Source organism: Leuciscus leuciscus, assembly GCF_965113295.1.
Source record: "Leuciscus leuciscus genome assembly, chromosome: 2".
NCBI classification, from domain to species: domain Eukaryota; kingdom Metazoa; phylum Chordata; class Actinopteri; order Cypriniformes; family Leuciscidae; genus Leuciscus; species Leuciscus leuciscus.
The window spans coordinates 39,253,264-39,278,071 of record NC_138726.1 but is presented as its reverse complement, the minus strand read 5'-3'; the positions used below and the strand labels follow the sequence as shown (position 1 = coordinate 39,278,071).

General features: G+C 40.9%; 2 protein-coding genes across 2 annotated transcripts in view; one reads left to right on the top strand and one right to left on the bottom strand.

The window, feature by feature from the left end:
* Positions 1 to 6,317: 6,317 nt before the first annotated feature.
* On the top strand, positions 6,318 to 9,571 carry LOC309493134 (intelectin-like). The gene is made up of 8 exons (XM_082162225.1): positions 6,318 to 6,735; positions 6,990 to 7,068; positions 7,242 to 7,394; positions 7,475 to 7,722; positions 8,317 to 8,475; positions 8,559 to 8,679; positions 8,907 to 9,010; positions 9,222 to 9,571. Exons 1-8 carry the CDS (start codon positions 6,727 to 6,729, stop codon positions 9,372 to 9,374), a joined length of 1,026 nt encoding a protein of 341 aa, XP_082018351.1. The 5' UTR covers positions 6,318 to 6,726; the 3' UTR covers positions 9,375 to 9,571.
* A 10,040-nt stretch (positions 9,572 to 19,611) lies between these two features.
* Positions 19,612 to 24,808, bottom strand: part of itga11a (integrin, alpha 11a) — a 69,732-nt gene continuing 64,535 nt past the window's right edge. Inside the window, exons 26-30 of the mRNA XM_082162235.1 lie at positions 24,674 to 24,757; positions 22,656 to 22,766; positions 21,975 to 22,070; positions 21,213 to 21,326; positions 19,612 to 20,675 (exon numbers count right to left, since the gene is read on the bottom strand). Coding sequence (XP_082018361.1) covers positions 20,598 to 20,675; positions 21,213 to 21,326; positions 21,975 to 22,070; positions 22,656 to 22,766; positions 24,674 to 24,757 — 483 coding nt within the window. The 3' untranslated portion in view covers positions 19,612 to 20,597. The remainder of the gene's footprint in view (positions 20,676 to 21,212; positions 21,327 to 21,974; positions 22,071 to 22,655; positions 22,767 to 24,673; positions 24,758 to 24,808) is intronic.

The window sequence follows — 24,808 nt, the reverse complement described above, 5'->3', positions numbered from 1 at the left end:
GCTTCCGCTGGTGACGACGAAGAAGAAGCGGCAGTTATCGAGGAGGACAGCTGCTCTATCCTGGCGTCAGGCAGTGAGGATTGGTCGAGCTCTGCGGACCTCGCTCCTTCTTCTGCCCGCGAGCCGTCAGGAAAAAGGGCCAATATTGAAGCTGAGCTGACGCGTCTGCTCACACAGGCCACAGAGAGCCTCGGCCTCGAGTGGTCAGCGCCCGACGAGCCTGCACGCAACCGGCTGGACGGTTGCTTCCTGCAGGGGGACCCGTTTCTTCCTGAGCTTCACGAAGAACTCGCAAAGTCTTGGAGCGCCCCCTTCTCGGCCAGGATGCGTACTTCTGCCTCAGCAGCATTCTCCGTGGTGGACGGTGCTAAAGGCAGAGGATACCTTTCTCTTCCTCTGGTGGAAGAAGCAGTAGCAGCCCATCTTTGCCCGCCCTCTGCTGGACGGCGCGCTAAGACGGCGCTGCCATCAAAAGCCTGCCGCACGACATCAGCCCTGCACAGTCGCGCTTATACCGCCGCTGGACAGGCTGCATCAGCGTTGCACACTATGGCCACCCTCCAGATCTTCCAGGCCGACCTTCTCCGAAAACTGGACGAGGAAGGCGTGGTCTCGCACTCTGCGCTACAAAATCCGCTGCACAGGCCATAGGGCGGAACATGGTCTCTCTCACCGTTGCTGAGAGACAACTTTGGTTGACGCTCTCTGAGATGCCGGACTCGGAGAGCGCTGCGTTCCTCGACGCCCCCATCTCTTCTGCTGGCCTCTTTGGATCGTCCGTCAAGGATTTCGCGGACAGATTCGCCGAGGTACAAAAGACGTCGCAGGCCATGAAGCACTTTCTACCGAAGCGCTCTAGCTCCACAGCAGGCCGCTCTAAACAGCCGTCTGCTCGAAGCTCGCAACCGCAGCCTCCGCCCCCCGCCGCCGCCTCACAGCGTCGACAAGCCCGGGACCCGAGACCACGCTCTCGCTCTACCGGCCGCCGCCCCCCTCCGCGTGGGCCCCGGCCGAAGATTGAGATAAAGCCTGAGGCTTCAAAGTCTTCCTAGCCCGCCTAGGAAAGCGACGGTGTCCAAGTCCCGCTGCAGCCAGACTTCCACCCAAACTTCTCGCTCGTTCAGTTCCAGAAAATGCGACTGTTCCAGTGTATTCTGCAGTAAACAAGTCGGTTACACTGCCCGCTTGCCTGCACACAAACGCCGTTTTTACGGCGACCCAGATAAATCCCATAAATAGTGTATTTTCTGGTGTTCCGGCCACGGCTGATGGTGTTATGAGTGTAGTAAAAATGCCCACTGTCCAGTGCCCATTCCTACACGCAGACACAGCCCGCCCCACAGGGCTCGCGCACATAAAATCGACTCATGTTGGTTGCGCACAAAATGTAGTGAACGTGCCCACATCCCAGTGCCCACAAACACTACACACTGCATGTCTCTCGGTTTCTGTAAAAACGAAACCAACACACATACAGTCAGCTCAGGCCGACGGTGTTTTCAGTGCAAATGTGCTCGCTGTCCCGCGCCCACATTCACTCACAGACATGACGAATCCCACAGGTTCCCCCCCGCTTGCCATCTCTCAGCTACCCATCGCGAGAGAATCGAGCGCAGGCGGACCGGCCGCTGTTATCAGCGCGCCCCCCGCCTCGAACGCTGCAAATGCGGTGTCTATATTACAGCAGACCGAAGCGCTCCGGCCGCCACTATGTCGCGGCCAGAGCCCAGATCTCATTCAACCCCTAGCTATTCATGCAGATGCATGGGCGAAGCTTCCCGGGGTATCAGAATGGGTGCTGAACATTATAGAAAGAGGCTATTCGCTACAGTTCACTCGACGGCCCCGCCGCTACGCGACGCGAATCGAGACCACGGTAGAAAAGGAAGTAGCACATCTACTTCGTGCCGAAATTGCAAAACTGTTGAGCAAAGGGGCCATAGAGCCTTTATCTCAAGCTCAGAGCGAAGGGGGGCTATACAGCAGATATTTTCTGGTACCGAAAAAAGACGGGGGTCTCAGACCCATTCTGGATCTAAGACAGCTGAACAAAGCGCTTTCAAAACGCCAGTTCAGAATGCTCACGACCAAGAAAATCCTCTCACAAATTCGCCAGGGGGACTGGTTTGTGTCAATAGATCTGAAGGACGCGTTTTTCCAAATACAAACAGCGTCACGTCACAGGCGATTTTTGAGATTCGCCTTTGAGGGCCAGGCATATCAATACACAGTCCTACCGTTTGGCCTGTCCCTAGCACCCCGTACTTTCACAATGTGCATGGACGCAGCCCTCGCTCCCCTGAAGCTTCGGGGAATGCGAGTTCTGAACTACTTGGACGATTGGCTGGTTCTAGCTCAGTCACACTCAGAGCTCATAGAACACAGGACCATTTTACTCGAGCATCTCGAGAATCTGGGTCTCGAAGTCAATTGGGCAAAAAGTTCACTGTCTCCCAGTCAGAGAATATATTTTCTGGGCACAGAACTGGACTCGCTGTCTATGACGGCTCAGCTATCGCCGCAGCGCAGACTGGTTATTCAGCGCATGACGGAAACCTTCTGCCGCGGCGCTATAGTCCCGCTCAAAAAGTTTCAGAGGATGCTGGGTCTCATGGCCGCAGCATCAGCAGTTCTTCAGCTGGGTCTGCTTCGCATGCGCCCGCTGCAGTTCTGGCTAAAAGTGCGAGTACCGCGCCGAGCGTGGACTTCTGGTCTTTTTCGCCTCAAGGTCGATCAGAAATGCATCTCAGCACTGAAACCTTGGAGAGCGACCGACTGGTACCAGTCAGGTGTAAGCCTGGGGACTTCCTCGAGTGTGAAGGTGGTGTCTACGGACGCCTCCACCTCGGGATGGGGAGCGCTGCTCGAGGGCAGACCGTTCTTCGGCCAGTGGTCAGAACGGAAAAAGCTTCTCCACATAAACTGCCTGGAAATGTTGGCAGTCGACAACGCGCTGAGGCGCTTTCGTCCCCAGATATCAGGACACCACGTCTTGGTCCGCTCGGACAACATGTCAGTGGTGGCCTACATAAATCGCCAGGGAGGCATCACATCTCGAAACCTTTACAGGTTGACAGAACACCTCCTGGTATGGGCTCAGCACAATCTGCGCTCGCTCAGAGCAGCGCATGTGCCTGGCCACCTGAACGTGGGACCAGACAGACTGTCCAGGAACAATGTTCCAGCAGGGGAATGGTCTCTACACCCGCAGACAGTCCAACTGCTGTGGGAGACGTTCGGCAGAGCGAAAATAGACCTGTTTGCTTCTCAAGAAAACGCTCACTGCCCGGAGTTTTTCTCCAAGAGCAGGGATGCGCTGGCCCACGTCTGGCCCCGCTGCCCGCTCTTTGCCTTTCCCCCCGTCGCGCTCCTACCTCAGGTGTTAGAGCGGATCAGGGAAAGCGGATGCTCAGTGCTACTAGTGGCTCCGTTCTGGAAGAACCAGGCTTGGATCCCAGTTCTGATGCAGCTGACGAGCGCTGCCCCATGGCCAATACCAGTGAGGAGGGACCTCCTCTCTCAGGCCAGGGGCTCGATCTGGCATCCTCGCCCGGAGCTTTGGTCCCTACATTAGCGGGCCATCAACGGGTACCCACTGATCTCCCACGGGAAGTGTTAAACACGATCATGCAGGCTAGAGCCCCCTCGACGAGGCGGCTCTATTCCTCGAAATGGTCTGTGTTCTCTAGCTGGTGCACAGCATGCAGCTTTTCACCCTGAGACTGTGGAGTGACGGAGGTTCTCTCCTTCCTACAAGAGCTACTGGATGAGGGAAGAGCCCCATCCACGCTCAAGGTTTATGTGGCGGCTATAGCAGCTTTTTCTAAACCAACGCTTGGCCAGTCACTTGGAAGGAACGATCTGGTCATTCGCTTCCTTAGAGGAGCTAAGAGGTTAAATCCTCCCAGACCTCCCTCAGTTCCCATATGGGACCTTTCTACGGTCTTGGAGGCCATGAAAGGTGCCCCATTTGAGCCGATCCAATCAATAGATATCAAACATCTGTCTTTCAAGACAGTGTTTATTCTGGCTCTCGCTTCAGTGAAGCGTATAGGGGACTTACAAGCGCTCTCAGTGAGCGCAACATGTATGGAGTTTTGGCCAAATGACTCGAAAGTCATACTCAAACCGAGGCATGGGTACGTTCCTAAATCCCTCAACACACCGTTCAGGGCTCAGGTGATTTGCCTGTCCGCCCTGCCGGTCTCTAACGAGGAAAAGGACGCCAGCTTCCTTTGCCCTGTCAGGGCATTAAGGGCTTATGTGTCTCGCACGTCTGTTTTCAGACAGACAGAGCAGCTCTTTGTTTCATTCTACGGGCGCGCTAAAGGTCTTGCCGTGTCGAAACAGAGCCTATCCAGATGGATAGTCGATGCTATAGCGCTGGCTTATACCTCTAAGGGCTTGCAGTGCCCATTAGGTGTCAGAGCGCACTCCACGAGAGGTATGGCCTCGTCGTGGGCTTGGTCTAGTGGGATTGCCTTGCAAGATATCTGTATGGCGGCAGGCTGGGCCTCCCCGTCTACATTCATAAGGTTTTATAACCTAGAGGTTCCCGCTTTACAGGCTAAGCTGCTTTCGGTCTAATAATTCGGTACTGTCTGCCCCGATGCTTTAGGCCCAGAATACTGAAACTGCTTGAGCAAACGCTCGCTGATGGATCACGCAGCTTTATGTGCAGTGTGTAAGACCCACTATATTCGTCAGTCCAGGCCAGGGTCGCCCTGACTGTATGAAACGTTATCAGTGTAACCGCTCCTTATAGGATGTTATATTTTACAGGAATGATGCTATTCTAGCCACTCTTTCCTGGACTCTCTGTGAGTCCCTTATGATCATGTACTGTATGAGCCCGGGCACTTGCCCTTGGGACTTTGGTGCTGGATCTTAGAATGCACGGCGTTTTACACTGTGTTCCCCTAGCGTAAGACTTACGCAGTACGAGAGAACCTCTCGTAAGAGAACGTACTCGGTTACTAACGTAACCTCGGTTCTCTCTAGAGAGGGAACGAGTACTGCGTATCTTGCCGTGCCTGCACATGCTCTGGTTTTCTCCGGCGATAAAAAACCAGTTAGCTAGCCTCTCGAAGCTATATTTATAGTCCAAGGCTACGCCCGTTTCGGCAGGACGTGACGTATTGGGCGCGAAGCGCCCCCATTGGACCTGACGTCACGAGTGGGCCTTATCGATAGGCTGCTGCAGTTGCCGCAGGGCAGCCAATAGGCGCACGAGCCGTCTCGCCTGTGTCTGCATGCTGCCGCAACGCGTTTTACATTATTTCAAAATTAAGGATAATTTTTTGGCTTCAGTATCTCGTGGAAAAGAGATTTTCCCCTAGCGTAAGACTTACGCAGTACTCGTTCCCTCTCTAGAGAGAACCGAGGTTACGTTAGTAACCGAGTACGTTTTATAAGATACAGTACAACTTACCGATATGTTTATTCCTCATACATAATATCGACCAATCAATCAAACAAAGGGGTCAATAAAACAGCTGGAGAACAATTATGTAACATAACATTTACCTCAGGAAAGCCATTTAATGACCATAATATAGGCTAGTTGGCTAGAAAAAAAGAGCTATAGAGAGTATTTTGCTAAATATGTGTACTATATTACATATGTATTATATTTTTACTTATATCATTAAATAAAGTTATTATAATAATAAAAACGCATTATATTTATTTTGAGTTATTTTTAACCTTAAATAATACTGCCAGCTCTGTTTACAGCATTAGGTGAGTTGTTTTTTTCTTGAGAAAAATGAACGCCTATCTTGTGTAGCCTACCTAATATTTATCCAAATGAGTCAATATTAAATCAAATCACAATAATTGAATTGAATTGAAATAATAAAAAAAAATTGTACCATGTAAACATGTTGTCACATAAAATTCAGTTTAGTTATAGTTACTAAAATGTTTTGACAATCACAATACACTTACCCCCCCCCCCCCAAATCTTCTCTTGCCATGCTAAGCCGTTACGCTTTTTTGGCTAAAGGTTGCAGGCTTGACTTCCAGTGGCTTTGGTGTGTTCGACTTGAAGCGGCACTGTGCAGATCGATCGGTGCATGACAAGACCTTCCTGCGAGAGCGATTAGAGAGCAGACAGCTCTGAATGCTTTCGAACCGCTTTGATGTCATACACCAATCGCTCTGCGGTGTGTCAAACACACCTAGACCATTGTAAACAGGCAAACAGAATCATGTTTGGAACCGCAGAAGCTATTTTACAACCCAGGTTTATGAAGCAACATAAAGGACAATGATACACTGGAATGCCAATAAAATATGTTTATCTAATCTGAATTGATGACCTGTTACCGTCTGTCATTGAATCCTGGATACTTTGAAACTGCAGCACTTGTGGCATGTTCCTAATAACATATTCAGATGGAACACTGGACCTCTGCATCCGTCCCGTAACACCACACTGAAAATCACTTCGGAGAAAAAGCAATTTTCAATTTATTTCAATTTTCAATTTATTCAAGTTGGTAAATTTTACATGTTGTGATTTATTGTTCAGCAACATATACAGGTTGTCCCTTGATAAAAATAGGTTTATTGGATTCCTGAGAAAATAATATCTCTTCCTTGTTGTATTTGCCAGTAAAGGAAGTCTTTGTCATCCTTTGATAAGAAAAGGATATAAATGAACATTTTTCCGTAAGCCACTTTAGACACCAAGAACAAAACCTATTACCTTACTACTGGCTCATGGAAATGGTAAGTTAATGTGCTGTCTTTTTCAGATAATACAAATCGTATACGAGTATACGGTTTGATCATTTATTGAATGTAATTAATTTATTGAAGAAAAATGTGCTGAATGTGTGAAACCGATTTGTCAACATCAGTTTGCTTTTAGTAAACATTCACACAAAAACATGGAACCAAACACATCACAGTTTCAGGTTTGCAAATTTTCAGAGTCTGGTTTTAATTTTAATTCTGAAGAACCTTTCTCCTTTTGTTTGCAGGCTGTCTTTCTTATAAAAATGTTTTTAGGGATCCTTCTCAGTCTCCCACTGAGTTTATGGTTCTGTGAAGCTAAATCAAGTAAGTGTAATTACTGTATATGATTTGATTGAAACTCATTTCTATTAAGAACGTCATCTTTTCTTTTTTTCTTCTTTTTTTTACAATATCACTATGTGACACATTTTCTGACTCACTTTTTGACTTGCATTACAGCAAAACCAGCGTTTACTCTTTTTATGATCTTTCTACAGTGGGAGCTATGTATGTAATACAAGAAACAGAAGCACCATGTATTAATATCAGTGATTCCAAAAGCAACCATGAGCTTGAAAAACTTCTCGACAGAATTAAATACGTTGCTCGAAGCTGCAAAGAAATTCTTGACAAATATCATGTTTATGAGGGTATGGTCTTTTTATATTTTTATTTTTGTTATCTTAAGGAATAACTCAATTTAGCTGACTCAATGCTTCTGTTCACTCAGATGGCCTGTACTATCTGATCTCATCAAGAGGGGTCCTTTACCAGACGTTCTGTGATATGACCACTGCGGGCGGCGGCTGGACGCTGGTGGCCAGTGTTCATGAAAACAACATGTATGGAAAGTGTACTGTTGGTGATCGCTGGTCGAGTGAGCAGGGCAGCAACGCAAACCGGCCTGATGGTGAAGGGACATGGGCGAACAGAGTCACGTTTGGAACCGCAGAGGCCGCTACAAGTGATGATTATAAGGTACTTTTCTATTATATTAATGGTTTTACAACCCTGGTATAAGGGAAACAATATAAAGGACACAAAGTCCCTTGACTGACAATCAAAATATGTTTATCTAGAATCTAAAACAGATTCTGACACATTCTGTCTCCTTTCTGTCACTGAAAAGACAATCAATATTAAGTAATATTGAGAGATATTATCAATTTGACTGCCCTGACACTATCGAATGAGAGCAAAACTTGAACTGAATATGAGCTGGATAATGATGATTATATTGTCTTTTCTGTATCTGCTTTATAGCTGTGGATGGTGATTTCATAGCTGACAAACTTTGCAAAATCGACACTGTTACTGATCTGAATCAAGTTTGTTTCATAACTGATGAACTTTGCAACATTCACACTTATATTGAACTGTATTGAATCAACATAAATTGAGCTGAATAATTACTCTTTATTGTAGAGCTGCATTATTGCTGAAACCAAAGTCGTTTCATTAATTCAGTTTTGCAACATCATCATTATTTTACTTTTTATTACTGTAAAGTTGATTTGAAACAATCTACATTTTATAAAGCACTATATAAATAAATATGACTTGATTTGACAGAATCCTGGATACTTTGACATTGCGGCACAGGATGTGTCTGTGTGGCATGTTCCTAATAATATGGCGTTTGAACACTGGACCACTGCCTCCATCCTGAGATACCACACTGAAAATCGCTTCTTGACTCTACATGGAGGAAACCTTTTCAGTTTATTTAAGGTCAGATAAACTTTAACGCAAGTTTTGAGTTTTAAACATTCCCAGAAATATAGGTGGCCAAACTTTTATCTTAATTTTCCCAGAAATATCCTGTGAGGTTTGGAGTCGGGACATGCAACATTGATAATGGACCTGCTATTCCAATAGTGTATGATACCGGAAGTGAAGATTCTACCAAAAAACTGTATGGACCCAGTGCAAGAAGTACAGCAATACCTCTTCAGTCAATATTTTTTCAGATATTTTAAAGAAAGTATAGCCACATAGACTGATTGTCATTAAATCTGTGTATTATTCAGTGGTGGTGTATTATTTTTGCAAAGCATCATCAATGTTGAGATCCAATCACTTTAATGAATGAAAGCCATGTCATGTGTGCATGGACCTTTCATGACAGATCATCAATTATATATTCTGTGCTTTTTTTTCAGCAATATTTGAACCTGGATTCATCGCATTCAGAGTCTTCAATACTGAAAAGGCAGCCATGGCTATTTGTTCGGGCATTAAACCAACCGGCTGTCACACTGAACATGTGAGTTTAACAAATATTATGGATTATTTACAACAGTGTTTATGAACAGCATTTGATCACCACAGGCAATTATTCATGCTTCCTTGTATAAATGAAGAGGAAATTCATGTATAGTACCATAATAAAAACAGAAAAAAAATGAACTGCACCAATGCTATATGAAGAAATGCATATATGTTGTGTTGTTATTAATGCACTCATATTTTTGCAGTTTTGTATTGGTGGAGGTGGACACTTTCCTGAGTGGGTCCCTAGGCAGTGTGGAGACTTTACGAGTTTCGACTGGAGTGGCTATGGCACTCATACAGACTGGAGTGCTTCCAGAGAGATAACTGAAGCAGCTGTACTTCTTTTTTATCGCTGACACTTTGAAACTAAAATCACCTGCTACTTTTTCTTCTCTCTTGAGATATATCACATTAATTAACATCTGATTGTTACATGGACAATTATTTATTTAAAGATATTTACTTAATCTAAGAATAAACATAATCTAAGAATAAATTACATTTGTTCAGTGGGAATTTTAGGTAAACGTGTTTAGGTGTTTTTAACTGATAATTTTTTTTTTGTCATTTATTGAGCAGCTTCTGCTAGTTTTTAAATACATAGCCAGTACTGTATACTTTAAAATACTGTTCATGTGTTTTTTTTATTATTATAACTGTTCAAAAATGGAAACAAAAAATAAATCCAGTGGATTTCCACTAACTGAAACATTTACAAAACATTCACATTTGTTCATACACAAACAAAACATAATCTATTCTATTGAAACATTCTTCATCTCTTGTCACACTCATTCATTTTCTAAATTCTTTGTTTAGATATTTATTTTATTATTTTGGACAATAAAAGAAGGGTTAAAATGGCATGGACTATTTACAAAATATTAAAAACTTAACTGACAAAATAAAATATATATTACTCTTGTGTAAGTAATATTTCAAAATATAATAATTAATTCAAACACATTACTAAACACACACACACACACACACACACACACACACACACACACACACACACACACAGATTAGGTTTAAACGGGCATGCGCATTCTCTGAGTTGCCCAGAAGCTTGAAGTCTCTCTGCAGTGATCGAATTCTTGAACTATACAAATTAAATTTAAGAAAATAATTGAAGTGAACTAAGCAGATGATTCCTGTCCATTTAATCTGTTTATGGTTTCAAAATAAACTTAAAAGTGAAAGTAAGAGTGAAAGCTGAGTGTTCATGAATGCCATCAGAATGACAAGTTCAAGTAAAATTGAAGAGTAAAAATGAATCAACTACGCTGGGTTAAATAAATTTGCTTGGTAAAATTAACCCAACATGTGTTCTGTCCTATAGGCTATTTACCCAAATTTACCCAAGCCTACACCTACACAGTGCCACCTAGTGTTCCAGAGATATAAGGATTTTTGCAAAAACGCTTTAACTTTTGAAAACATTGTCCAAATTTTGTTTTCTCTATGTCCTTTTGTTTCCTGGCTTATGCCGATTCTGAAGATATGTAATTTGTCATTTTCCATCAGTGTGCCTGTCCTCCATATTGAAGTACGGAGAACTACTCCTCCTACACATTTTGATCCGATGATCTTTGGACCGAGCCACACATAAATGACTCAACGGATATTTGATATTCGCTACCGTTTCAGAGAAATTCCTCTCCAAAGTTGACCGTGCCTGTGTTTGTTGTTTCATGTTAGTTAGCTTAGCATGCTAGTTGGTTAACATGCGGACCAGTTGCCATTCATTCTAATGTGGCTCTTCAGCTATCAAGTTAACCTTAAGCTATGTAAACATTAATTTAGTCAAACATGCTAAGTAATGATTTTGTGTGCTCATTCTCACCCTGAAAGCTCTCCTAGGCACACTGTTAGACTTTTCAAGGGTTTTTTACAGTAACTTACTGGCAACACTGTTGCCAGTAAGTTACTGTAATTAAGATTTACAGTACCAAACCGTATTTCAGTAAATGGTACTGTAAATGGTACTGTAGTTTTACAGTAAATGGTACTGTAATGTACTGTACTGTACTGTAACAAACCAATTAGACAAAGTTATCACAAAAAAAAATATATATATATTTAAAACATTTCATATATATCACAAAATAAACAGTCTGCCAATGCTGGAAATGATGTGTGAAATGTTTACACATTGATCGGTGAGTTCAGGGATAAAAATGTTTGTGTTAATTTTAACTCATTCATTGAGTTAATGATTTTAACAAAGTAAATATGACAGAAAGGTTAGCACAAAGATGTGTAAACGTGTTAAATGAACACATTACGTGCTGTCCTTCACTGCACACATTTTTAAAAACATACATAAAATCATAAACAAAACATTAGCATTTGACTAAATGAAAGTAGAGTCATTGGTTGTTTAGCTTATACAAGTATTATAATGAAATATCAACCATTACATTCATAAAACTGCAGAATATAAATAGGCTACATTGTTAAGCAGTCAAAAAGGAAATGTCCTACACAGGACAAAACACAGTTCTTTTCACAATACATGACTAACTTACAACCAAAACAGAATTTTACATTATTTTATTCACATTTATTGTTAATGTAGCCTAAATGCGTTGCTCGTTGGCATATTTTAACTCGACAATTCAATAATCTAACAAAGTCTGTAAAATGAACGTTAGCTCAGTTTACCGTGGTAAAGTCTATTTTTTACGGTCTATGGGTAAAGTTCGTTACCGCCATGTTGACGAGTAGCCTACGTTAAGATAACGTTATAACATAGGTTAAACTGGGCACAATCCTGTCAACACACACAGAATGTTTATTTTTTAACCTTGCTTGCTGATCTCTCTCTCGGTGAACTGGGTGAAGTGAATTCCGTCTCTTCCCCGGGCCAGACACGAACGGCGCGATCCAACAAAAGACAGACCCCAGTGATATTACACTGGATGCTCTGGTGCGACACGACAAATCCCAGACAGTGTAGTGAAGTGATGCGCCGCGGCCGTTATATTTCTGACGTAGCCAGTAGCCTACTCCGAGTCCAAGCGCTCGCGCTATTTCTGACAAGGGACAAACAGGTTCGCATTTTGCAGTAAAGGTCCGGTCGCTTCAATGTGTCCAATATAGGCTAGTCATAGACACCCTCTGGCTATTATAGCGTTGTAGACACGCGGTGTAAGGCAAATATTAGGAAATAAAAAGCACGATGGAATGGTGTCAGCTAGAGAGGCCGTTACGTCAAATACAGTAGTATACAGCATATTTAAAAAATACAGTAAGTCTCTGTATGTGGTTTTAGACAAATACAGTAGGCTAGTATACAGCAAATTAAAAAAATACATTAAAGCTGTGTCTGAAACCGCTCACTCGTTCACTCATTCACTATATCCTACATAGTGAATGGCAGTTGAGTGCACTACATCAGCAAAGAGTGAACGAAAATGAGTGAGCGAATTCGGACGCTGACATAATTATCACGCGCCAGAGAGCTCGGACAATCGTCATAAACATTTCTTACCCATCTTTGATTTTTTTCTTTTTTGGCTGTATGAATTGTATGTAACAATTGTATGTATTTTTCACGTTTATTGCGTTATTTGATTTTAAAAAAGACTTGCTTGTCATATTTATTTACTTTTTACATTTATATGTGAAAATAAAAGAGAACAAAATACTACACAACACATTTGTTTATTCAAATATAGATATAACGGTATATAAATAAATAAATACATACATACATAAAACTGTCAAAAAAAAACCTCCGTTATTTAAACATTACTTTCATTACTTTCGCTGGGTTTCCAGTCAGTCAAATTATTGTTAAGTGTCCTTCAAATGATTGTTTTCTATCTCGCGTGCGCCGTTGCCATGGTGACATTGTTGCCGTCCGTCATATTTATTTTTCATTCGCGCTCTATCGCCTTATCGTGTTGGATTGTGGGAAATAGTGTCTCAGCAAGTGTACATCGGATGTACACTCGAATTCAGAGAGGATTGTGGGTAAAAGTAGTGAACGAATGTAGGGAATGATGTCGTTCACTCAGAATTCGGACACCACTACAAAATGGCCGACACCCTAAATAGTGCACTATATAGTGGATAGGGAGCGATTTCAGACACAGCTCAAGTCTCTGTATGTGGTGTTAGACGTCACAGAAAATTCCCATGATGCAATGTGAATCACAGTTATTTACTGTAAAGAGAAAAGGCAGTATAATACTGGGGGACAGAAAAGTCTAACAGGCAGCCTGGTCAATGTGCATTAACTGAGTGGCGCAGTTTGCAAAATCACAGGTCCTGAACCTTTTAATTAAGATGTGGGATCGAATTCCGTGTGGCACATGCCAGACCGCACTGTGGCCAGAAGTGGTGCAAAAGTTGTTTCTCTTCCAGACATTGTGTCTGAACTTGTTAAATTAGCACGTGGTGAATTTATATACAAAATCTTCATTTTGATTTCATCCTCACTTGAACTACTGAGTCTCTGCAGCTAACTGAAAACATGTTGTCCGAGTGGTGCACACAGTGATAAGCAACAAGCATGTAATCTAAAGATTGTGGGTTCGACAACTTTATAAAAGTTTGTGTAATGTTGTGTCACTTTGATTCCTTTATTATCAAGGTAAGTATTATACTAATCTTTCTTTCTCTTGGATTAGAAACATGTTTTTTGTTCATTCTGTGTTTGTTCAAAAATTCTGTCATTTTTGCTTTTCTGGCTCTGCACTGCTGTTGCTGTCAGCAATATTTGCTGTTCCTTCGGAGCTTGGCCCAGTATCACTGCTTGCAGCTATATTTTCTGATGTTTTTGTTTTTGCTAGTAGGTCTGAATGACCTTTCATTCGAAACCCTGTTTGCATCACAAAACCAGTGCATGGTTGATGCGTTTTTAACTCACTTTTTCTTTTAACACTATCTGTTATGTTGAGGGTAGGGTTGAGTGTGGTAGACTGCATTATTTTCAAACACGATAGAATATTAAAGGCACACTATGCAGTTTCCGTTTTTCTCAAACAGCGACCCCTTGAGTCGCTGTGGAGTACTAGTATTTAACGTTACTGTCGTAAATACCACTTACGCAAAAAGCCGTCTCTGCACTCTTCTGACCACGCTTTCTTCATCGACTCTGCCATGAATCACGTATGTGACGTCATGCCGTAAAGCAAGTCGTGATTCTCGCGAGATTTGGTGGGGCGTCACCTCTCAAACTTCCATTGCTGGTTTTGCCAGCGGCTGTTATATTAAGGTACAAATCTTGCATATGTGCCATTGAAAAGGAGGTTCTCTGCGCTTCTGTAATCCCCAACAAACTGGTGCAACCAGGGCAGGACAAAACAAATCAGAAAAAAGGAATCGCCGGTGCAACACAGATGTCTACTTATTAAAATGTTTTATTTACAGTGCATAACAATGACTTGACTAACGTTTCGTTGTAAAGTTACATCTTCATCAGAGTCCTTGCATAGTGTGCCTTTAACCTTTCATTTCTGAACTGTGCAATGCAAACTACAACCGTCGTTTTTTACCTTCATCAGTTTCAGAGAAAATGGGACTGGAAACTTCACTTTGAAAGTGCCGCAAAATGTGCAAGAAGGAACATAATAGCTAGCATTGTTGTACCACAGATAAGCATAAGCAGGTATTTATAACTACAACTGGACTTTTGCCTCAAAACATTACGCAATCAAGTTAACCTACTTACAGGTGGCCAATAACCTATATGACTTTCTTTCTGAGCACAAAAGAAGATATTTTGACTGCATGAACTTTTTGTTTTAGTACAAAACATTTTAATAAAAAGATATCCGTTAAAAGTGGTATGAGCTTTCTCTAGTAGCATCAGTGTTTACCTCAAAAGTTAGTTTATCATCAAATATAGTGCGAGATATTTAAATTGTTCAGCATCCTCTACAGGTCATCCCTTGATGAGAATACGTCTAATATGTAACAGTTAGAACAAATTAAAATCACTGACGCTGTCTAAACTTGATACAATATACAGATGCCCATTTAATTTCCCACATACCCTACATACTTGAGCTACTCTTAACAACAGGACAAATGGAAGACTAAAACGTTTGTTTTGATGCATCCTGTTTAAACAGCTAGTTTGTGTCTCTTTACAGACTTCAGAAGGACCCCGTCACAAGTGAATGGTTTATTTAGAATAAGGGTTGAAAATAATAATAATAATAAATCAGCATATATAGTTTAGTTTTTATGCAAAAAAATTATTATTAACATTTTAAGTGAACCTCAACGAAAATATTAAAATAATAATAAAAAAAATCCATGTCATGACCCATTTAAACCATTTTACTACATTTACTACATTTATGCATTTGGCAGACTGCATTTGCATTTATGCATTTATCCAAAGCGACTTACATTGCATTATCCTATACATTTATACATAGGTATGTGCAATCCCCTGGGATCGAACCCACAACCTTGCGTTGTTAACGCAATGCTCTTACCACTGAGTTACAGGACAGCTAAAAAAAAGCTTCATTTAGAAAGCTTCATTTAGAAAGCTAAAAGAAAGCTTCATTTTAGATTTTGATCATATACAGGCCCTAAACATGCTGTAATATCTGTAAACTTCATTTACTCATAAATCAGCCATTGATAAGAAAAGTATATAAATGTACATCATTTCCTTATGCCATTTTAGATATCAAGAACACAAAACATGGTAAGTTAAAATGCTGTGTTGTTCATATAATTAAAGAGTAAATACAGATTATACAGTAGGCTTATATGGTTTGTTAATTTATTCAATGTAATTCATTGATTAAAGAAAAATGTACGAAACAGATTTGTCATCATCTTTTCCTTTTGGTAAACATTCTTTACACAAAAACATGCAACCAAACACATCACAATGTTTTTTTCATGTACATTCTATTTCTGCTGTTTGCTCTTCTGGCTCTGCACTGCTGTTCCTGCCCCTTCTGAGCTTGGCCCTGTATCACTGCTTGCGGCTATATTTTCTGATGTTTATGTTTTGGCTAGTAGAAGTTCTGAATGGCCAGTAAGTTAAAAATTGTGTTGCTAAATAAAAGTTAATTTCAAACCCTGTTTGCATCACAAAACCAGTGCATGGTTGATGCGTTTTTATCTCACTTTTTCTTTTAACACTATCTGTTATGTTTAGGGTAGGGTTGAGTGTAGGTGGTAGACTACATTATTTTCAAACACAATAGAGCATTAACCTTTCTTTTCTGAACTGCACAATGCAACCGTAATTAAATGTCGCCACATTCACTTTCATCAGTTTCAGAGACAATGGGACTGGAAACTTCACTTTGAAAGTGCCGCAAAATGTGCAAGAAGGAACCTAATAGCTAACATTGTTGTTGTACATCACAGATAAGCACAAACAGGCATTTACAGTATAACGACAACTGGACTTTTGCCAATCAAGTTAACCTAGTTATAGGTGGCCAATAAACAATATGACTTTCTTTCTGAGCACAAAAAAATATATTTTGACTGTATGAACTGTTTTTGTTTTAGAACAAAACATTTTAATACAAAAACATAGTTAGGGAAAGTTAGGCATTTTTTTTGCCAATCTGCAAAAAAAAAAATTCTTACCAATAGCTTTTTTTTACCATGTGTTCCTATAGGTGTCTAGTAACACCTCCCAATTTATCCACGGCCAAATCCTCGGGGAAACGCCTGGAGAGGCAATCAAAGTTGGGGTGCCCAGACAGCCTGGGTAAAAATAATGAATTATTATTATTTTTATATTTTTTACCTTTTGAGATGTCTAACTAGGGGTTTTTAGGGGTGCTGAATCTATCCCAGCCATTCGTTTTGAGTAAAAATGACTCCAAGTCCATACAAAAACCACATAAAAATTATTTTATTGAACAATTACAAAACAAAACTTACTAAATCGGTTTAAAATTTAACAAACCTCATCCAACTCCCCTACATCTCCTCACTCCTGTTATCATCTGGCTGGTTGATGTTCTGGCAAGAGTTCCCACAAACAGAAATACGCTTGATGCCTTGCTTTTTACAGCAGCACCTGAGAGTGTCACAGTCCCCTGCACAGTTGCAGCTGACAAACTTCAGAAGGTAGAGCAGTGCAATGGGATCTGTTGTAGGGACTGGTGCATAACCTTGTTCTCCTTGTTTCCATCCATACTCAAGGACATCCAGTGATGGACTTTGTAGCAGTAGCTGATCTCTGGTCTGGAGATATGCCCGCAGAGAGTGCTGTGCTGCAGCTCCTGTAGTCGGAGGCAGTTTCTCAGGCTTGATGCTCCCGGCTGCGGCCCGCTTGCTGATAATATCAAATCTTAAGCCTTCCAAATCTTCAGGTGGATTTCTGCAGAATGTGAGCTTGAACAGTTCGCAGCCAGCTTTGATGATGTCACTTTTCTTGGCTCTGATGTCATTGAACACATCCATGGCCCCCTCTGCTTTGTCAGTCTTGCAGAGCTTGGTGAGCAAAGTTGGTTTGCTAAACCCAGAAATTGCTGATACGGTATCGCAGCCAGAGAAGCTGTGTAGGAAGATCAGGTATTTACGGTATCTCTCCGGGAGGGCCTCCCGGATCTTTCCGACATCGTAAGAAGTGTCTTTAAGGTAGTTTGTGACGTCAGAAACACCAGCGATTTCAAACTGCGTTTTTGAGACTGTCTTTGGTTCACTGCAGATCTTTTTCGACCTCACTCAGACCGTCACCACGGTCTTCCCTGGAATGACGCCATTCTTCCACCTATCCTCGAGAGGCAGAGGTGGACAAAGTACACAACTTCCTTACTTGAGTGAAAGTACAGATACTACTGGTCAAATATTACTCCGTTACAAGTAAAAGTTGTAAAGACCGATTTTTACTGAAGTAAAAGTACAGAAGTTCTTGTCTTTAAAATGACTTAAGTATTATAAGTAAAAAGTAAATGTCAATGCATTGTTTTATTATTGTTGCATTGTTGTATGTAATACTTACAGTACCTTATGCCTCTGAATCTATGCCTGCCTACCCTCATATCAATATCACATTTATTTCTAGAACACAGTTCCAGTAGTGGGACTGAATAAGTGCACTCAATAACGTCCACAATGGTTTCGGACACCCAAATGGCTGCTTGGCCAAACCCAACGTTGAAAATGAAAATCAAGTTGATGTCAGAATCCAACGGCAGATTGACGTTAATCTCCAACGTTGGACAGACGGGTTGACGTCAGAAACCAACATCAGTCGAGTTCTGACGTCAACCCGACTTTCATTTCCAACCAAAATGCAACCCTTGCAACCAAAATCATCCCCTTACTTTCTACTCAAGTACCTTGACAGAAATGTCGTGGAAAAAAAAGTATGATATTTGTCTTTCAAATGTAGTGAAGTAAAAAGTTTCCATAAAAAAATAATACTCAAGTAAAGTACAGATACTCAAAAAGTGTACTAAAGTACAGTACTCAAGTAAATGTACTTTGTTACTGTCCACCTCTGCTCAAGACTTAATATCAACAATGTCATTGTCACCAGCATTTGTGACAATGGAAGCTTCTTAGGCGGTGTGGAGTGTGGGTGTCTTCTCAGTGTGGAGACTTTTACGGCTTTCGAATGGAATGGCTATGGTACTAATACAGGCGCCAGTGCTTTCAAAAGTGATAACTGAAGCAGCTGTACTTCTTTTTTTATCGCTGACACTTTGAAACCAAAATCACCTGCTTTTTTTTTTTAGATACATCACATTAATTAACGTCTGATTGTAACATGCACAATTATGTATTTCTTTACAACAATGTAACAACATATATATTTTATATTGTTCTGTAATCTAAGAATTAGTGAAGTTTGTTCGGTGGGAATTTTAGTTATGCATATTTAGTTTATATTATATATATATATTTAGTTTGACTGATGAAAATTTTTCCATTTAATGAGCAGTTTCTGCTAGTTTTTAAATTCATATCCAGTACTGTATACTTTAACACTCATACTTTAACATGTTCATATATATTCAAACAACAATATATATATCTGTTCAAATGAAACAAATGTTTAAATAAAAGCAGTGGATTTACACCTACTGAATTTTTTTTTACAAACTCTCATTCTTTTTCCAAATTCTTTATTTTGATATTTATTTGTATCTTGGACATGTGTATTTATATATATTCAGGGATCTCTATTCTATTCTATTCTATTCTATTCTATTCTATTCTATCTCTCTCTCTATATATATAGACACACACACACACACACACACACACACACACACACACACACACACACACACACACACACACACACACACACACACACACACACACACACACACACACACACACACACACACACACACACACACACACACACACACAAACACACACACACACACACACACACACACACACACACATTGAAGAATTAAGATCCCTGACTAAAATACATCTGCAAATAAGGATGTTTCATACCCCTTTAAACACTCAACAACTTTTAACGTTAGGGAATTTAATCATTTGATCAATATTCTTAATATCTGAAATGAATAAGTCATAAGTCTGGTTGACGTACTGGAAGCATACCCTTTCTCAAAGGCTACTTGTTGAGGTGTGAAGCATTTCATGGAAACTAAACTGATGTCTTGCAAGAGATATATTGTAATGCCACAATCTTTATGAAAGCACACATTTGATATTTGTTTTACAAAGATAAACTGTATATTTACAAAATTCAAGTTTGTATCACTACAATATAAAAAAAGTGCATCAATGTTGTAAGAAAAGTCAAATAGTAAATGTCCACCTCTGTTATTTGAGATTGAACAATGAGCATATAGTAAAAAAAAAAAAGATGTATAATTATTTAGGGTATTAGAGAAGGATAGTTTATAAAAATGTAATAAAAGTACATGACAGTTCATTTTTCTATTCAATAAATTACGACCACAAAAAAAAAGAAAAAAAGAAACAGAGCTACAAACTCCAGTGCCTAATATTATATTACATATAATAACAATGGCCATAACAATAAAGTGAGCCAACTTTTGCACTTTTTTCCTCCAAGATGTCCCTTTTTTCTAGATGTCAAAGAAGAAGCACCAGAAAACATGGCTGTTTTATAGTTACAGCACTTTGAGGTTTCTCTTGTATATTCTCTTGTCTCTTGTCAGACACTGGATTTGGCCAAGGATCAAATGTACTGACTGCGATTCCAAAGACCCTGTGAAAAAAGTTATTTCCTTTGAATTCATGTCAAAAGTCAAGCTTTTCACTCGAATGCATCTTCCAAAAGTCTCTCTTTTGATATGTCTCTCAGAACAACATCCTTTAAGCGGTTGAGGCCATCATGTCATCTGAGGGGTTTGATCTGGAGCGAGAAGAGAGATGGAGACCCATCTATAGGGTCGGCTCAGTAAGCAGTGCAGGCATGATGTGGATAATTGCAGTGTTTTCATGGTTGAACAACAGGTCGTCCAGTGCGCAAAGCATATCCCTCAGCTTTATTCATTGCCTCAAGTTCTGTTTTTCTCTCTTTCTCCATTTCTCTCAGTTTCAGAGACGTCTAATGTTGCTGTTGGTTGGTCCCTGAGATGTAGGCCTGTCTGAACGCTCTTGAGCAGCCTGCGTTATCGCTCTTCCACCATCTTGCCATTAGCCTCATTCTCAGCTTCCTCACGTCTTTTCTGCCTTTGGAAAAACCCCAACTAGTTGAGTGAAAAAAGAAAGAATAAAATATAACAAAAAAATAAGAAAGATATTCAAGAATCACTAATCAAATAATTTATCCAATCTTTCTATGCATACAGTACATCTATCTGTCTATCTATCCATCCATCCATCCATCCATCCATCCATCCATCCATCCATCCATCGTTGAATGCGAACAAGCAGGCACCTACCCATTGATCGCTAGATGGATCGGCTGATCTGGGCGGGTATACTCCCATCGCAGCGCGACGATCTTTTACATATCCATGTTCTGCACTTATGGAACCACTGTATATCCTGCACTTGCTGCTATTGCACTTCTGGTTAGACCTAAACTGCATTTCGTTGCCTTGCACTGTACTTGTGTAATGACAATAAAGTTGAATCTAATCTAATCTAATCTAATCCATCCATCCATCCATCCATCCATCCATCCATCCATCCATCTATCCATCTATCCATCTATCTATCTGTCTGTCTGTCTGAAGTGAGTCCATCAGTCTGAGTGTGCTTATAAATGTAGGACACATTACCTTCCAGAGAGCCAGAATGAGGAGAGAGAGGAGTAACAGGCCTCCAAGTGTGCTGCCAATGATAATCCAGATGGGAACACGGTAATCCTCCTCTTTCCTAATCTCCAGGATTATCTGTGAAAACACATACAAAGGAAAAATGTAAAACACTATACTGCTTTATGAGAGATGCCGGCTTATTTGTATATCTTGCCACTGACACATTTCATGTTTTATCAAATGTTTCATCTGCTGCAGCTGAGATCAGATTTGCTGATGTTAGAATGTATGTCTATTTCCTGTCCTGCCTATAGATGGCAGCACCACACAGTAATAAAGAAAAGAACAGAACTCAAGTGTGCTGCTGGTCCTTTCGGTCCCCTTGGCTCCAGATTCTTTTACTGTGGTGAAACAACTCACACAGTAGCAAACCAAAGGACACACAGATGTGTAAAGGGAAGGTTCTGGCATGAGAGAACCAGCGAGCCTAATTGCAGTCAAAGTCAAATATTCAGTAATGTTAGCATAGAGGTATTTATGTTTCATGCCTGTGTACAATTGTTCTTAACTCTTTCTGACAGATGAATGAAAACACATCGTTTGTCCATGTTTTTCTCCCTCAATATTGCCAAGGATGGAAAAGACAAAAGCAACCTGTCATACTAACCACGTCTTCGAGTATTCGGTCATGGATTTATATTTACCTATTCTAAACATGTTGTCCAGCAATGTTTATGTAACGTGGCTTTCTGTAAATGCTGATGTGTACAGAGGGTGACTCACATGTCTGACCGGCCTCTCTTCAGGCAGAAACATGGGGCTGGAAGGGTTCAGCTCCACTGAGGCTGTCGTCACCAGCTCAAGGGTTTTGAACTTCAGCTGCCGTGACAAGAAAAACAGTTTTCAGTTTATCTGACAGATACTTACTCCAGTGGACGTGAGAAAGTGGGAGAGGACCAGCACTAGAAGTGAGAGGCTAGAGAGGTAGTAGAAAGAGTCAGTGTATTTGGACATTTAAGCCACACTTGTCATAAATGGTCTGAATTTCATTGCATTAGATACAAAATATCAAATCAACTGGAATCTACAAACAAATGATGCTTTTCTCAGAGCTAAAAACATTTTCTGCATTTTTAATTTTTAGTGCATTTGTTAGTTGTTTCTCTAATATATACAAATGTCTTAATTTTGAACAATTTATCCATTGTTTTGAAATCTGAAATCTGAAATAAAAAAAAAATAAAAAAAAAAAATGTATGAAATGATTAACTTGAAAAGTGTGCAAAATGTAAACAAAACCAGATTTAGTTACAGTATGTCTCTAATTACTGCTCTAGTCACAGTTTTGCATTGGTTTTGGGAGATCCTCTTGACTAAAGACTTCATGTTGTGTGCGAACACTATGCATTGATGTCAGGTTCTTCCCACATTGTACTTCTTCATCTTCATCAGACTGCTACTCACCGCATGCAGTGCATCAGTACGAAGGGATCCGCCGATTTTCACGCTGACGTCTCTGTAGGAAGGCAGGTTGACGGTACACTGTACAGGCACTGCCAGGGTGTTGGAGTAGTTCTGTGCAAAGGAACAAGAAACATTTCTCTCACAAAGAGACAATCTTACAGATGAAACCCAGCTGCTTGTGGTGGAAATCTGACATGCGTTAGAGTTGCATTACAAAACACCCCACCTCAGACATATGAGAATCTTCAAAAACACAATAACATTTCTAGAACTGATTGAAGATGAACCACATTTACCAATAATAAGCTTTATTTATGGCACACTTTATTAAACTCAAGTGGCTTTATTCAGAGAGTATAAACCAACTATTTTGCAGAGAAGTGCTTTACTGCTATGCATTAAATTAGCACATCTCATATCTGAAAGCCCCTAAATCAGGCAAACTTTAAAACTGCACAAACCAGGCTTTTATAAAGTGTTAAAGTGCTAGCCTGAATGTGGCGCAAGCTTTGTCTATGGAGTCAATATAGGGCCATATATATCTGCAAAATAAAACAATGTTTTGCAAAAAAAAAAAATGTTTTGCAAAAAAAAAAATGTTTTGCAAATAAAAATAAGAGTATTGAGAATTTTTTTAGCTTTTTTGCACGTAAAAAAAAAATTATTGCAAAAAAAAATTAACCACTGAGAGAAAAAATAAAGTTTAGCAAAGTAAAACTTCAGCAGCATTGACTTTGCAACACATATTTCCCTTTGCGCCGCTCCTTTAAATCCGCGTTTCAGTCATCTGTGCCTTTGCGGCGCAAGCTTTCCTTTGCGCTTCATTTTTCTTTGCGCCTCGCTTTATGTCCCTGATTTGACGTGGGGGGAGGGGTCAAGAGGTTGGGGTGTGTACAAGGGACGAAGGCGCGTCCCTCTCGTAACGTCATCAGCGCGAGCCCCAGACCGACTGGATCGATCGAAATGGCGGAGCAGAGACATGTGAGGCTGCGTTCCAGTCCACTTTTAGACACGCACTTGCGAACTTCCCTAAGCACTTCCCCTTGGGGGAATCCCTGCCGCCATTTTGAAGTGCGTTCCACTTCGTGAAGTGGACGAGGGAAGTTTATATGGACAGACCCTCGTTCCCTCGATTTTGACCGAGGGAGCGAGTCTGCTTCAATGTACACTTCAGGCACCTATATGTCCCACAATGCAGTACGATTGTGACGTCACCACATATCTCATCTAATCACCACCACAACAGACAACTCTATGATATATTAATAATATATATTTTTAATTTAAAACAACCCAAACACACCTATAAACATGTGGATGCTGCATTAAAGAAATTCTTAAAGGGAAACAAAATGTAAATAATAAATCAACTCCACAGCTGATTCCAAGTGATCAAGGGCTTAGGACGTTCCATTTCAGCCCATTGCAGTTTCCGCCAGTAGTGAGCACTCGCAATGACGTACATCCGAGTGAACGAGACGGAGGGAAGTTAGCGAGTGAAGGGCATGACAATTTTGGACTGGAACGCAGCCCGGGTGATGGATCACAGGTATGTATTATTGACAATAATAGTCTGGGGCTCGCGCTGATGACGTTACGAGAGGGACGCGCCTTCGTCCCTTGTACACACCCCAACCTCTTGACCCCTCCCCCCACGTCAAATCAGGGACACAAAGCGAGGCGCAAAGAAAAATGAAGCGCAAAGGAAAGCTTGCGCCGCAGAGGCACGGATGACTGAAACGCGGATTTAAAGGAGCGGCGCAAAGGGAAATATGTGTTGCAAAGTCAATGCTGCTGAAGTTTTACTTTGCTAAACTTTATTTTTTCTCTCAGTGGTTAACTTTTCTTTTGCAATAATTTTTTTTTTACTTGCAAAAAAGCTAAAAAAATTCTCAATACTCTTATTTTTATTTGCAAAACATTTTTTTTTTTTTGCAGATATATATGGCCCTATATTGACTCCATATTTGTCTGTGATAACAGGCAGACACTATAAGCCTGTGTAGAAAGGGTCTTACCAGTCGTGATGTTCGTGAGAGGTCCTCTGGAGAGGCTCGACTGTGTGCCACATGCTGAGGGGGGATACAATGACTTCCACCAACCTGATGGAAAAATTACACAAATCACTATTAATATCATTCCTTGGCACTAGC